Source organism: Aythya marila, assembly GCF_965140915.1.
Source record: "Aythya marila genome assembly, chromosome: 2".
Classification (NCBI taxonomy): domain Eukaryota; kingdom Metazoa; phylum Chordata; class Aves; order Anseriformes; family Anatidae; genus Aythya; species Aythya marila.
Window position 1 is genome coordinate 45018744 of NC_139043.1, and position 12226 is coordinate 45030969.

Genomic DNA, 12226 nt, shown 5'->3' on the forward strand with positions numbered 1-12226 from the left:
GAGCCTCAGTTACAAAAATACTAAATCCCTGAAGGAAGACTTCTTGGTAAAGATAAAATGGGAACTTGTATAAAAAAACAGCAAAGCAAATTCCAACACAGTCACATACTGAAATATAATTTCTATCTTCATAGATGAAATTATTCTAGGAATAATGCTTTCAGTCATCCACTCCAAGTGATGCAAACCTGTTAAAATCACATGAATTCTGAGTTTCTGGTATGGGACGCTTGACGGCCTTTGTCTTCTTAGATGCTTTCTTCTTTTTGCGGGACCCAGACTTGGTCTCTGTCACCTTCTGAAAGAAGTCTGGAGATACGCTTGACTTCACTGTATTCAACAAAACTTGATAAAGCTGAGTCATTTTTGGAGATGAACTAAACATATTTTCCACGGAAGGTGTTGATTTAAGCTCTTGATACAGACTGTGCACAAGGGTCCCACTATAAAGCCTGTTCAAAGGAAGGAGAGAATCCTCATTTAGAACCACACTTCAGCAGAAGTACAGAAATATGCTGTTCAGTGAAAAAAAAATCTCAACTACATACTATATTCAACAGTGGGCTCCTAAAGAATACCTATTCTAATCAGTATTTTTTTCCATATTCCCATCTTTAAAGAAAGGAGTCTAAAAATAGTCAAACTGGCCAAAGGAGTATATGAAAAGATTTCATTAAGAGCTTATGTGGAAAACAGATCTCTGGAATATCCTTACCTACTTAAGTCTGGCTCAGAGAGAGGAGTGGAGAGTAGCTGGTTGAGATACAATCCCATCTGAAGGCAGCACTGCCACTGGCAAAAACTGTGTGCAGCATCTAAGTCGAAGTCTTTACTTTGTGATTTCTTTTCCTTCCATTTCAGAAATTGATTATATGCAATACTGTCATCTTCATCGTGTAAAGCTGTGCAATCTAGGTTATGAATAGAAAAGGACAGACAAACGTTCTGCTGTGAACAGTATGAAAGCTAAATGCAATGTATAGGGTCTACAAACCTCAAACGCCCAGTTGTAGCTCAGGAAGCCTACATGGTAATGTTTTAAAATCTCAAAGTATATAAAGTTACAAAAGTATCAATATCCACGAGAATCTAAAACTGTGAAATCAATAATTCTACTTGTCAGGTAAGTCACTGTGCTGTTCTGTGAGTGGATTAATTTGAAAATAAGAAATAAATTGCCATCTCACTCCAGCCTACTTGGGAAGCAAGTAGCGACAATTTTCAACCTGCTTTTATAGTTCAGAACCTAAATAAACTAAATAACCCTAGCATGTATAATCTTTGGCATCACATCAAGACGACTTCTTGAAGGAAATGCCACCTTGCATCCTATTATGTATAAATATTCCTGAAAGTATTAAGTCAGCACAGAAATTGTTTCAAGTTTTCTCAGTGCACAGGAAGGTAACAGGGATCTGTGCAATTTTTAGGTACAGCTGATTTTAGAAAAACTCATGAGAAGTAAAAAGTTATCAGAATGCATCAGTAGTAGTCAATCTTTTCTGATGCATGAGCATGTCAACAAAATTTCTGTAGCCTAATCACACCTAATTAATCTTTTAGTCCTTGATTTAATGTTTTACATGATAGAATAGCACTGTTTTACCTATTAAGGGTGTTAAATTCATAGTTAGCACTGCTTCTCTGCTCTGTATCAATGCAAAGAATGTGATACTTCAGGACATAGCGTGAATCAAAGCTAATTCATCTGAATTTGCACAACTCACCATAAATGGGGAAAATCAAGTTACGGTACAGATTTTCACAGTAGTTAAACATCTAAAATTGTATTTTTTAGAGACGTACCTGGATCATTAGTTATCCTGTCAAGTTCTCCGGATACTATCATTAGAAGTAGAGCCTTTAATTGAAGCAATTTTACTTTTGGTTCTGAACAATGTGTCCAATAACAAGTTACAGCAACAGGAAGCTGTAAGTGACTGGGGAAAGATTCTAGAAAACTCATTTTCACTCCTAAAGTCTCCAGCAAAAGCATTTGACGGCATGACATAGGCACCTGAAAAAAAAAAAAGTAGAGTAGAAAAAATAAGGGAACAGACTTTATTTGCTGCAACTGATTTCCAAAATGCAAAGAAGCTTGTGTTTAAGCTAGCTAATACTTCATGTTTTCAATTAAAAAAAAAAAAAAAAAGTTATTTGAGTAAGTTTCACAGATACTCTGAATAGGAAGTAAATTGAAATCAGTTTTGCCAAGAGTGATTAGAATGCAGGGGAACCTTTCTTCTTGCAACCTTCTGTTGAACTGATAATTCACATTTATTTAGTGAGGAGAGTTGTTGTAATAGCAGAAACTCAAATTTGGTAGAGGATACATACTAGGGTCAAATTAAGGTGTCAGTAAAGTTTCTTAAAACCCCAAACCATGACTTCTCAAACTCTTGAATGTCTGCATGTTGCTCATTTAAACAACAATAAACCTGTATCACAGTGATGGACCAGGTTCTTAATGAAATAGCCACCACCAGGTGATAAAAACACAATGTGTTACAGCTGATCTGAATGCCAGAGTGGACAGATCATATGACTTAATTATATGCAGTATTAAAAGACGTAGATTGTATTTCCAGAAGTTAAAAAAAAAAAAAAAAAAAGCATACAAAATCAGTTATGCAACTTTGGGAATAAGATATTATTTCCCATTCAGAGGGTGAGTTGCAAAGTCTTAATCACTAGAATTTAAACATACAGAATTGCTGATGGTGACTAGAACTAACCTAGTACAAGCTTCCTTTGATTACAAGCTGCGTTTTTCAGGTGCTGTTCTGTCTGGCAAGCAGCAGGGAACCACGTTAGCAGGATGCATACTCGTGGCAGGAGGAACTGCTGGACAGCTGCAAGGTTCACAGATGAAAAAATGGTGATTTTTAGTAAAAAGCATGCGTCAGATTTTGTTTCTGACTTTGATCTGAAATAGCTATAGCTTGGTCAAATGTAAATTAAGTTTTGTAGTGTTGAATTGCACCTAAATTTCATAAAGCTATGAATTCTCTCCTGAAATGACAAAAGCAAATAGTTTAACGTAATACACAGGATGAAAGGAGTGTGTATAATGGAAAACTTAAACAATGCTAATATGTACTCAACGCCAGCTTTTCATATAATTTGTCTTGGTACAGTAGGAGAAAATAAAAAAGTAATGAGGTCTGTGTAGCTTCTCAACTATCAGAAGCCAAGCTCATTGGGTATTTACTTACTGAAGGTGTTTGGCTCAGGCATCGCCTTTAGTGACCAGCTGGCAAACACGAGTCCCAACTATTTGTTACTCATGAAACACTGTTAACCACGATCTGTGGCGCCAACCATTTACCTCCGTTAACTTCTCCAAAGCAAAACGATCATCGCAAAAACGCGGGGGTAGGTTTGCTGCTGCTTGAAGAAACGTTTTTGTAAGCGTCTTTTGGCTTCTGTCGAATTCAAACACGCCTGGAGGCTTGCTGGCCTGCTTGCTCGCAGCAGCAGCTTCCGAGCTGCGAGCTGCCTTGAGGAGCAGCCCGTAGATAACCTGCCGGATGGGCAGCGCCGTGCTGTGCGCGCTGGGCCTCTGCATGTTCTCCACCTGAACGTGGAGGAAGGTGCTCCTCAGCATCAGGGCATCGCTGAGGAACGGGGACAGCTCCCCTTTGGCCAAGCCATCCAGCACCCACTGCGGCAACCCCGAGCTGCTGGCCTCCTCACTCTCGTACTTCCCCAGCTGGAAGAAGTCCTCCAGGTTGACGTCGGACGGCGCGTAGTCCTCCATGGAGCTGTGCAGGAGCTGCCTCACCTCTTCCCTCCGCTGCGCCTTCAGGTGCCTCACGACGTCCTCCACAGCCTCGGCGGGCTCCCCAAACTGCGCCAGCCACTCCAGCAGCCCCCTCATGAAGCCGTGCTTGCCTCGCCGCCCCCCGGGGCTGCCAGCCCGGACAGGCAGCTTGCCGAAGAAGCCCTGCAGGGCCGGCACCTCGCCGTAATCGTTCCCGCAGAGGACAGCGAAGAGCGGCAGCAGGCTCTTCTGCAGGCGGCCGAAGCGGCTGCAGAAGCCGTCGGCGGAGAAGCAGAGCGCGGGGATGAAGCAGCCGGGTGCCCCCTCGCCGGGGCACACCTCCTGCCACTGGAAGCGGCTGAGCGGGCAGTAGCCCCCTGGCAGGTCGAAGACGCAGAAATCGCTGTCGAGGGACAGCACCGGGCAGCCCCAGCGCCTGGCCAGGGCGGCGATCTCGCGGTCAGCCTCGGCGAAGCACTGCACGAAGGGGACGCGCAGCCGGCGCAGCGCCTGCACGAAGGTGTGGCGGGCGAGCAGCGGCAGCAGGCAGCCGCCCTGGCCCCGGGACAGCCCGTGGGCAACCCGCAGCCTCTCGGCAGCGCGGTCCCGCAGGGTGGGCAGCTTGCGATCGGCAGCGCCTCGCCCGCCGTCCAGCACCACCACGGCGGCGACGCCGCAAGCCCGCAGGCTGCCGAAGAAGCGGCGCACGGTGGCCGCTAGCACCCCGTAGTCGCCGCCGCGGCGGAGCTCGGCGGCGGAGGAGGAGGAGAAGCAGAGGCGGTGGTAGAGGCTGCTGCCGTCGATGACCAGCTTGCTGTCCCGCAGCCGCAGCTCGCTGAAGAACGCCCCGCGCTCGCCCACGAAGCCCGTCAGCCCCGGGACGCCCATGATGGCGCCCGGCTTCCCTCACAGGGCGCCTGCGCCGCCAGCTCCTAGCGACGGGGCTGGGCGAGGCGGGACGCGGGGAGGAGAAACGGGTCGTGGAAGGGAGGTCCTGGCCCCTGGGAGGGTGATTTTGGGGCTGCCCGTGCTGTCTTTTGGGGTCCTGGTGTCCCCAAAGCGCCTCAGGGAGGTGTTGGTCGGTGCCCGGTTGGTCGCTGTTTGGTCTGGGGCACCCGCGCTGCTGGTAAAACCCTGGGCGTCCTCCCCCCCCGGGAGCAGTGAGGAACAATAATTTGCTTTAAACTCGGCTGAAGGACTCCTAGCAGCCTCGTAAAGTTGTTGGAGGAATCGGCTGCGCAGCCGGCGTTCAGGAGGTTTGGTTGTTGTTTTTTGTTTTTGTTTTTTAAACGAAGGGATAAAAATAAACGCAAATGCCTTCCATTTTACTTTCCAAAAAAATGCTTTGAAACGGTTAAAAATCAGGCCAGTGAAGTCATAGACAGGAAAATAAATAAATGCGAGGTAGTATATATTGGTGATATTTGGAGTTTAAATATAAAAAAGTCTGGGTTTTGATCCTGAGGTGGGAAACGGTAATTGATGTAGTACCGGGGTTCTTAGGGAGTGAAGACAAAACCTGACAGAACGGGGAAACTTTAGTGTCTGGAAAAGTTTATCCTGCAAGTCAGAAAGTGCCAGAATATGGTAGCTGTTGCTAAAGAGACCTGAAGGAATTTTAAAACCAGCATCATACGTAAACAAATGGGGGCTGGGGGGAGTGCGGTGCTGTGCACGGAAACCTGGAAGCACTGCTCTGCCTTACCTCGCAGTAATGAAGGGGAGAGATCTACCCACAGCTAAGGGAGAAGGAAAAAATAAAGATAAAGGGTAATCTAGACAATGTAATTGTATTAGTTCAGCGTCATCGATACACCATGCCATAGAATGGGGTTTGATGGGGAAGAAAGGAAAATAAACTGTTTTCCAAAGTATTACCAGATAGAGCGTGCTGAGTTTTTTTGAAGAAAATGAGGATTGCCAGTTGTTTGCTTTGAATTATCTCTAGTTGTTCTGAAGAACTTTAATGGAGCTTGAAGTTGGAGAATATGGAAACTGGCAAAAAAAATTCAGGAAGGCTGGGCTGAAAGGTTTGAGGTAGGAGAGGCTGCCAGCTGACGGACTTCTAGAAAAATCATTCTTACAATTAAGTCAGGCTGTAGGGTTTATCAATTCTGGTGGGATATTTCTTTCAAAACACAGGGGCTCAGCAATTTGTCTGTTGTGTGCCCTTAAAATCTGACCACAACTACAGCCACTGGCCCCTGCCTTGTAACATCACTCAGAGGTAGGTATCAAAGCATTTGCAAAGTTACATCATTACTCTCATTATATATAGGGGGAATTGAAGCACGGGGAGTAGCAGGTGTAAGGCAAGGTTAGAAATAAAGCACAGCAATTAGTCGCAGTAGGGCACTCTAGCTCAAGGGTGATACTGTGATATTAAGGGTTATAACCCATCCCTAGGGCCAGGTAGGTATCAAAATCAGAAGGTGAGAGGTGTTAAGTAACTCTTCTGAAAAAAAAGACCAGATGGTTTAGCAGTTTTTCTAAGTGTAGTTATTTCTAAAAAGTATGTATTTTAAAACTACTGACTGTATCTGGGATTTATGAAGGCATCCATAAAACAACAACTTCCTGGGAGAATAATAAATGAAAAATATGGAAACTTTATGGAACTGGCAATATAATATTTTATGGAATTCATCTTCCTGTCATTATGTGTCCCCCTCACCTCCCCCCCCAACCCTCAACACGGTCCATTTATGCTTTCTAAAACAGATTTGGAGTTACTGAAGCAGTAGATTTTTTTAGCTGACATTCTTTGCAATTCAATTTTTTTTTTGTCCCTCCTGCTTTTTGTCCCTCCTGAAGGAGAACACAGAAACAGACCTTCAAGAGTGTTTTTGCTTTAAAAAAGTACATGATCTATATCATTGTCAAGGTGGCTTCTGGTAATTACAGTTTGGCTGTTTTTCATGATATGGTGACACTGCAAAGTCAAGCTCGTTGGTAGAGCGTTGACAGCAGGTCAGCAGATGGCTATTAAAATAGGTTCTTGCACACACACACACTATTATAAAATACAAACTCATAGAATAATAGGATGGCTTGGGTTGGAAGGGACCTTAAAGACCATCCATTTCCAACCACCTGCCATGGGGGATGCCACCCACTAGATAAGGTTGCCCAGGGCCTCGTCCAACTTGGACTGGCCTAATTTTCATTTAGGTTCTGCATTTTTAGGAGGTGAAGACAATCACTTGGAACTAGTAGTTATGTGTCTTTTAAAATTAAACATTTTCTCTTTTCCAGAACAAAGCATTTTCATATGCATGCATTGACTTTGAAATGCTATGGTGAGCAAACGCAGTGTGGTCATACTGCACTGCAGCAGGCAGTGCTGATTAGACAGTTGTAATAGCTCTGCTGATTGAAGGGCCTTGCCACATCTTTATTTGTTCCAAAGGATCCTCAAGTGCAAATAATGCAAATAAAAAGGCAAGGTAATGAAAGCAATATTGTTTTATTATGGGTAGTGAAACACCTACACTTTATCATTTGGAATGAGGAGGGTAAAACAAAGTCATTCTAAAACCATTTTCAATTATTGAAAGCCATAGAAACACCAGGGGGTTGCTTATGCAGTCCCTGCGTTTGCAGAATTAGGACCTCAGTTATACAAGAGTTACAAATCAAAGTTAAGCTGTTTGTACTGTTATAGCAAAAGAGAAAGGCAGAACTTTTGAAAGAAGTGTGTTTTAATAAAAATCTTATAGGTTTGTAGGTAGCCAGGAAGCTCTAATTTTCAGCAGATAGCAGTGAATCACACAGAAGCTATAAGGTCAACACTGAAAGGTAGGAGAAAAAAGGTGAAATTTGAGCAGCAAATGCAAGAGCAAAGAAAACAGCTTTGTAGTTATTCATGTGAGTGAACTCAAATTATGGCTGGAGATCGTGCTTCATTATATACAAAAACCATGAAAAATGAATCCCAAAACATTTTGATGCCAGATACTGTAGTGGTATAAAGGGTATAAAAAGGGTATAAAAGGTAAAGAAGAGTACCATATCTGAAGGGAACTCTCAGATGAAATAACAGGTGTACTTGTTCTTGCAAAAAGTGCCTTAACTTTTTAATAAATGAATGTATATACACCTGTGTTTCATTTTTCCTGTGTTATAAGTTCACTGAATTCATTTAAGGTTGTTTTAGAGGAAGGTTGCCTTTATCACATCTGCATTATCTGGAGTGTCTTTATCAAGTCTGCTGCCCACAGTTTAGCAACTAATGATTACACTTAATTTTGTTGTGCTACAAGCTGAGCACTATAAACACTGCAATAGAATTAAGTGAACATTTTCATAAGAACAATCGTTGACTTTTTTTTTTTTTTTCTATTTGAAGTATTGCCTCTGAACATCCATGGAAGACTAAAAGGATTTGAAAGCTGCATTCTAGAGAAATTTGTCGTTTCTGTTACGCAAACAATGCTGAAATTTCAAGAAACTGCGAAGCATGTCACTGTTGGCAGATCTAATTCTGCTTGCTCAGATGCTATGATTGCGAGAAGATACACTATTGAGAGGAAACTTGGCAATGGAAGCTTTGGAAGCGTGTATCTGGTTTCTGACAAGAAAGCAAAACAAGGAGACAAATTGTAAGTAAGCTCTTCACATGCTTCAAGCAAAACTGGACTATATTTCTTGCACTCTAGATGTTTTCTTTGCATTAATTTGTGTCCTATCTCTGATTTTGGTATTATTTTGCAGCCTTAATGTTTTCTTTAGTGAGGGCATGAGACAGGAGCAGACTATGCTGACTCAGCATTCCAACTTCATTTCTTTTTAAAATAGTTCATTAGATATGTCTCTCTTACTGTGCTTTCATCTAGATCCTTTACAACTTACTGTGTAAGACAGAGTGGAGGTAGGTAGCAAATCTCTGATCCTCTCCATGTAATGTACATGTATACCTGTGAAGCTTTCTAACTAATGATTAGAACAAGAAAAATATACCTAACTTACCTATTCCCCTGTGTCATGCCTTGGACAAGTTGCTGATGTAAGATGCACACTGTGTAAAGGACCCCTTTGTTTATGCAGAACTGAATTTCATCCTTGTGAAATTTACAATGATAAGCAGCAGGGCAAAGGTGTATGCCAGTTTTCACAAATTCTCCATTATTCTTTGTAACAAAATTGTTTAATAAAGTCTTAAAGCTGTATAACTTATAAACTATTATTTTATAGATGTATTAAGTATGTATGCATATAGTGTAATTGTGTTGTTTATTTTTGAAGGCCTTGCATCTTGTAAATAAATCCTGTTCTTTGAGTTCTTTCTTCAGAACGCTTAATAAAATGCTGGAGGTTTGTGTTCCATTCCCTGCTCCTCCCTCTTGACGAATGTGCCATTTTTGTCTTAAAAAACACAGAGAAGGAGAATCTATTTTTTAATCAACTCCAGCTGATACTTTATCTGTCTCTATAATGTTTCAGCCAGTTCTACATGCTTGTTAAAGCTTTTAAATATTAATCATGAGCATGAAAACACCAGAATTTCTGAATGTATTTTAATGGACTTCCCTCTTCATTTATGATGATCTTTTATTTACTCTAGGTGAATTTTTTGCAAACACCTAGTTAGTTGTTTTCAGGAATTGATTCTATGTCACTGTAAGGACAGTTAGTGAGGTGTCACAAAAGAAACTTTACAGTACTGTTATTATTTTATATTATAATTGAGTTGTATAAACACAACTTGAGAGGAATAGTTACAGTAATTCCAGTAAAAAACATTTCCATTTGCTATGGACCTTACTGACAGCAAATCTTGATTTTTATACCTGCCTGAAGTAGGACAGGTCTCAAAAGTTTGGCTGAGAGTCCCCTCAGGATTCTGAAGCCATAAAGACTGAAGGACATTTTCAGAGTGCTGGCATCTCTGTATGTGAGCTTGAAGTTGGGTACCTGGGTAATGCATTCCTGGCTGGACTTCCTCTGTAAAGAACTGTGGTTGTTCATTGGTTTTAATACTTAGAGCAAATGTAATTTGATTGTGAATGGCTTTGTTTTAATCTATTAAAGTTTGTGAAGCTTTTTGTTTAAAGTCTTCAACATCCAATCGATGTGGTTTTCAGCCAGAAATATATTCTTCCTTTAAATATGGGAGTCTGGGAGTCTGCCTGTCCTTACTGATGGGTGTGTTAATGAGCCACTTACATGATCAGAAGAGATTTTTCTGATTTATGTATGCCTCAGTTTTGCTGGTTATGACAATGCATTCTTGGCGATGCTGCTTTAATAAATATGCAGCAAAGACGTACTAATCTTTCCTTTATTTTCCTTCTACATCAATTTACAGCTGTAACCTTGGATCAGGGTTAGAGGCTGCTAAGCTCTTACTTTTTTCTATCTGGCTTTTGGATCTCTTTTAGGCCTAGCTATGGTTTGCTACAAAAACATTCTGTAATGAAAACTTAGAAATATTTTCCACTAATATTTCCAGGATTTTATTTTTCTTGTAGTATCAGTTATAGTGCAAATAGGATGACAGGAACCCCTTGAGCTTATAAGACCTTTCAGAATTCAGCTATTACTGAATTCAGTCTTACAATATTAACAGGATATTGAAATGTGTGTCTTCAGTTTTTGTTTTTCCTGCTATAGAAACAATGCCAAACTTCAAAATTTCAATTTTCCCAGGAAAGTGTGTTTTGCTTTAAGTAGTTGTTGTTTCTATTTTTTTTTTTTTTCCTTTGGAATTTATGTTTGAGAACTTTAAATATTAGTAACTGTATTTAAACAAGCATTTGCTGTATTTCATGTCTGTATTTTGTCAGGGATGAGCCTGAATTTGTTCTCAACCCTACTGAGGACAGATGCTGAGTATCAAATAGCATATTCTTTTTTGTTTTATTAGTCTCTTTTTACAGCTACACTAACGAGCTAGTGCTGATGCTATTAAGTAGTTCATCATTTCATCACTAGGGGGTACTTGTGTATCACAGTTATTCTCCGTTCCTTCTGAGCCTCAAAGGTGGATTGACGAGTGGATTCCCCCAACTTTGTATTATTTATATGCTTAAAGATTACAAAAATACATGGTGAATGTGAAACCCCGAGTAGCATACTGAGATAGAGTGTAGCCACTTTTTTCTACTTAACAATATCGATTTCTTAAGGTGATAAAATGTAACAGAAGCAATAACCAGTATATTTTCCTTTGGGAAATATATATATATTTTCAAATTATTTTTTTATCATTATGTTTCTTACTTTTTCAGAGTATGTTTCAAATTGTTTCTTACTCTTTAAAAAAAAACAAAAAACCTCGGAGTTCTGAAAGCACTGTGGCAGAAAAAAAAAGAACTGAGATATTTAGGTCCTAAATGACCTCAACAGACTTAGGATTCTGTTTTTATTGTTTCAGAGATGGTCTAAAATGTACTGAGAAAAAAGTTACACACGGCATGAACTCAGCCTCAGATAGGTTGCTGAAAATTGTTAAGGTCTAAAGCACTATGAAAGAGCATAGGAGTAAATCGCAAGAGTACAAATTCCCAGGATAAGTGAAATCTTGGATATGGGTACAGAAGCTGTTCAGGGATCTTTTTCAATTTTCCATTAGTGTAATCTACAGAATGAGTTAATGCAGAGACTAACAATGCTTGTCATGTAATTTAATGTATGCTCAGCATAGCTTGTGCATGACTCTAGTAATTTTTGGGCATGCCTTGTAAGATACCCCTAAAAGATCTTAGTTGTGGAGAGCAAAGTATTATGCTGATGGTTGGTTCAGGTAGGACAGAGAGAGGGCTGATTATTTGGGGCATGCCTCAAGTTAACAGTTACTTCACGTGAAAGTCTCCACATAGAGCTGTTCAGGCCAACAATAACCATCTTTTGCTGAAGTACATGCAACTTGGATGGGATCAGGACTGCTGGCTTTCCGAGATCACACGAGATCACAGAAATCAAGTGTGAAATGGCTGCATTGCACTGCCAGTGTGGTGCTGTATGGAGGTCTCGTGCTGTACATTGCTCTTAAGTGCTGTGTTGAGTGACTCATTCCTTGCCTGTTGCTTTAGCCTCCTAATTTGTATTATTTATAATTCGTATTATTTTATATCGCTTTTTATGTTCATGGTCCTGTGTGCCTTCTTTTGTATTGGGTGATTCTGTAAACCTTTTTCACTTTAATTTTGCCTTCCGCCCTCTCTCAACAAGAAAATTACGTACTGCTGTAAACAGCTATCAGTTACAGGTAAAATCCCTGGTTATAAAACACATTTTCTAACGTCAATGAACTTTGTTTTCCTTTAAAAAATAGTAGTTGCTAATTGTCATATATTCTTTGATATGCTGTCATAGGACCTGCTTACATTTTAGTTTACTTAGCAATAGCTTCTCTGCCCAGATGACTTGCATACTGTCTTTTCCCAAGGTATATTATCCAAAATGAAGAGGGAGAAAACCAAACCAGCGATTAGGATGCTGAAGTGAATCTACATGGTGCCC

At 40.9% G+C, this 12226-nt stretch overlaps 2 protein-coding genes across 2 annotated transcripts in view; one reads left to right on the forward strand and one right to left on the reverse strand.

Moving 5' to 3' along the window:
* On the reverse strand, positions 1-4651 carry ASTE1 (asteroid homolog 1; the record flags this gene model as incomplete). The annotated part of the gene is made up of 4 exons (XM_082755459.1): positions 1-452; positions 716-911; positions 1807-2017; positions 3329-4651. The coding sequence occupies 4 exons, from the start codon at positions 4649-4651 to the stop codon at positions 161-163; spliced, it is 2022 nt and encodes a 673-aa protein (XP_082611585.1). The 3' UTR covers positions 1-160.
* Positions 4652-4879: 228 nt separating this feature from the next.
* The window catches only part of NEK11 (NIMA related kinase 11), a 102919-nt gene continuing 95572 nt past the window's right edge, over positions 4880-12226 (forward strand). The window contains exons 1-2 of the mRNA XM_082754524.1: positions 4880-5019; positions 8112-8364. Coding sequence (XP_082610650.1) covers positions 8195-8364 — 170 coding nt within the window. The 5' untranslated portion in view covers positions 4880-5019; positions 8112-8194. The remainder of the gene's footprint in view (positions 5020-8111; positions 8365-12226) is intronic.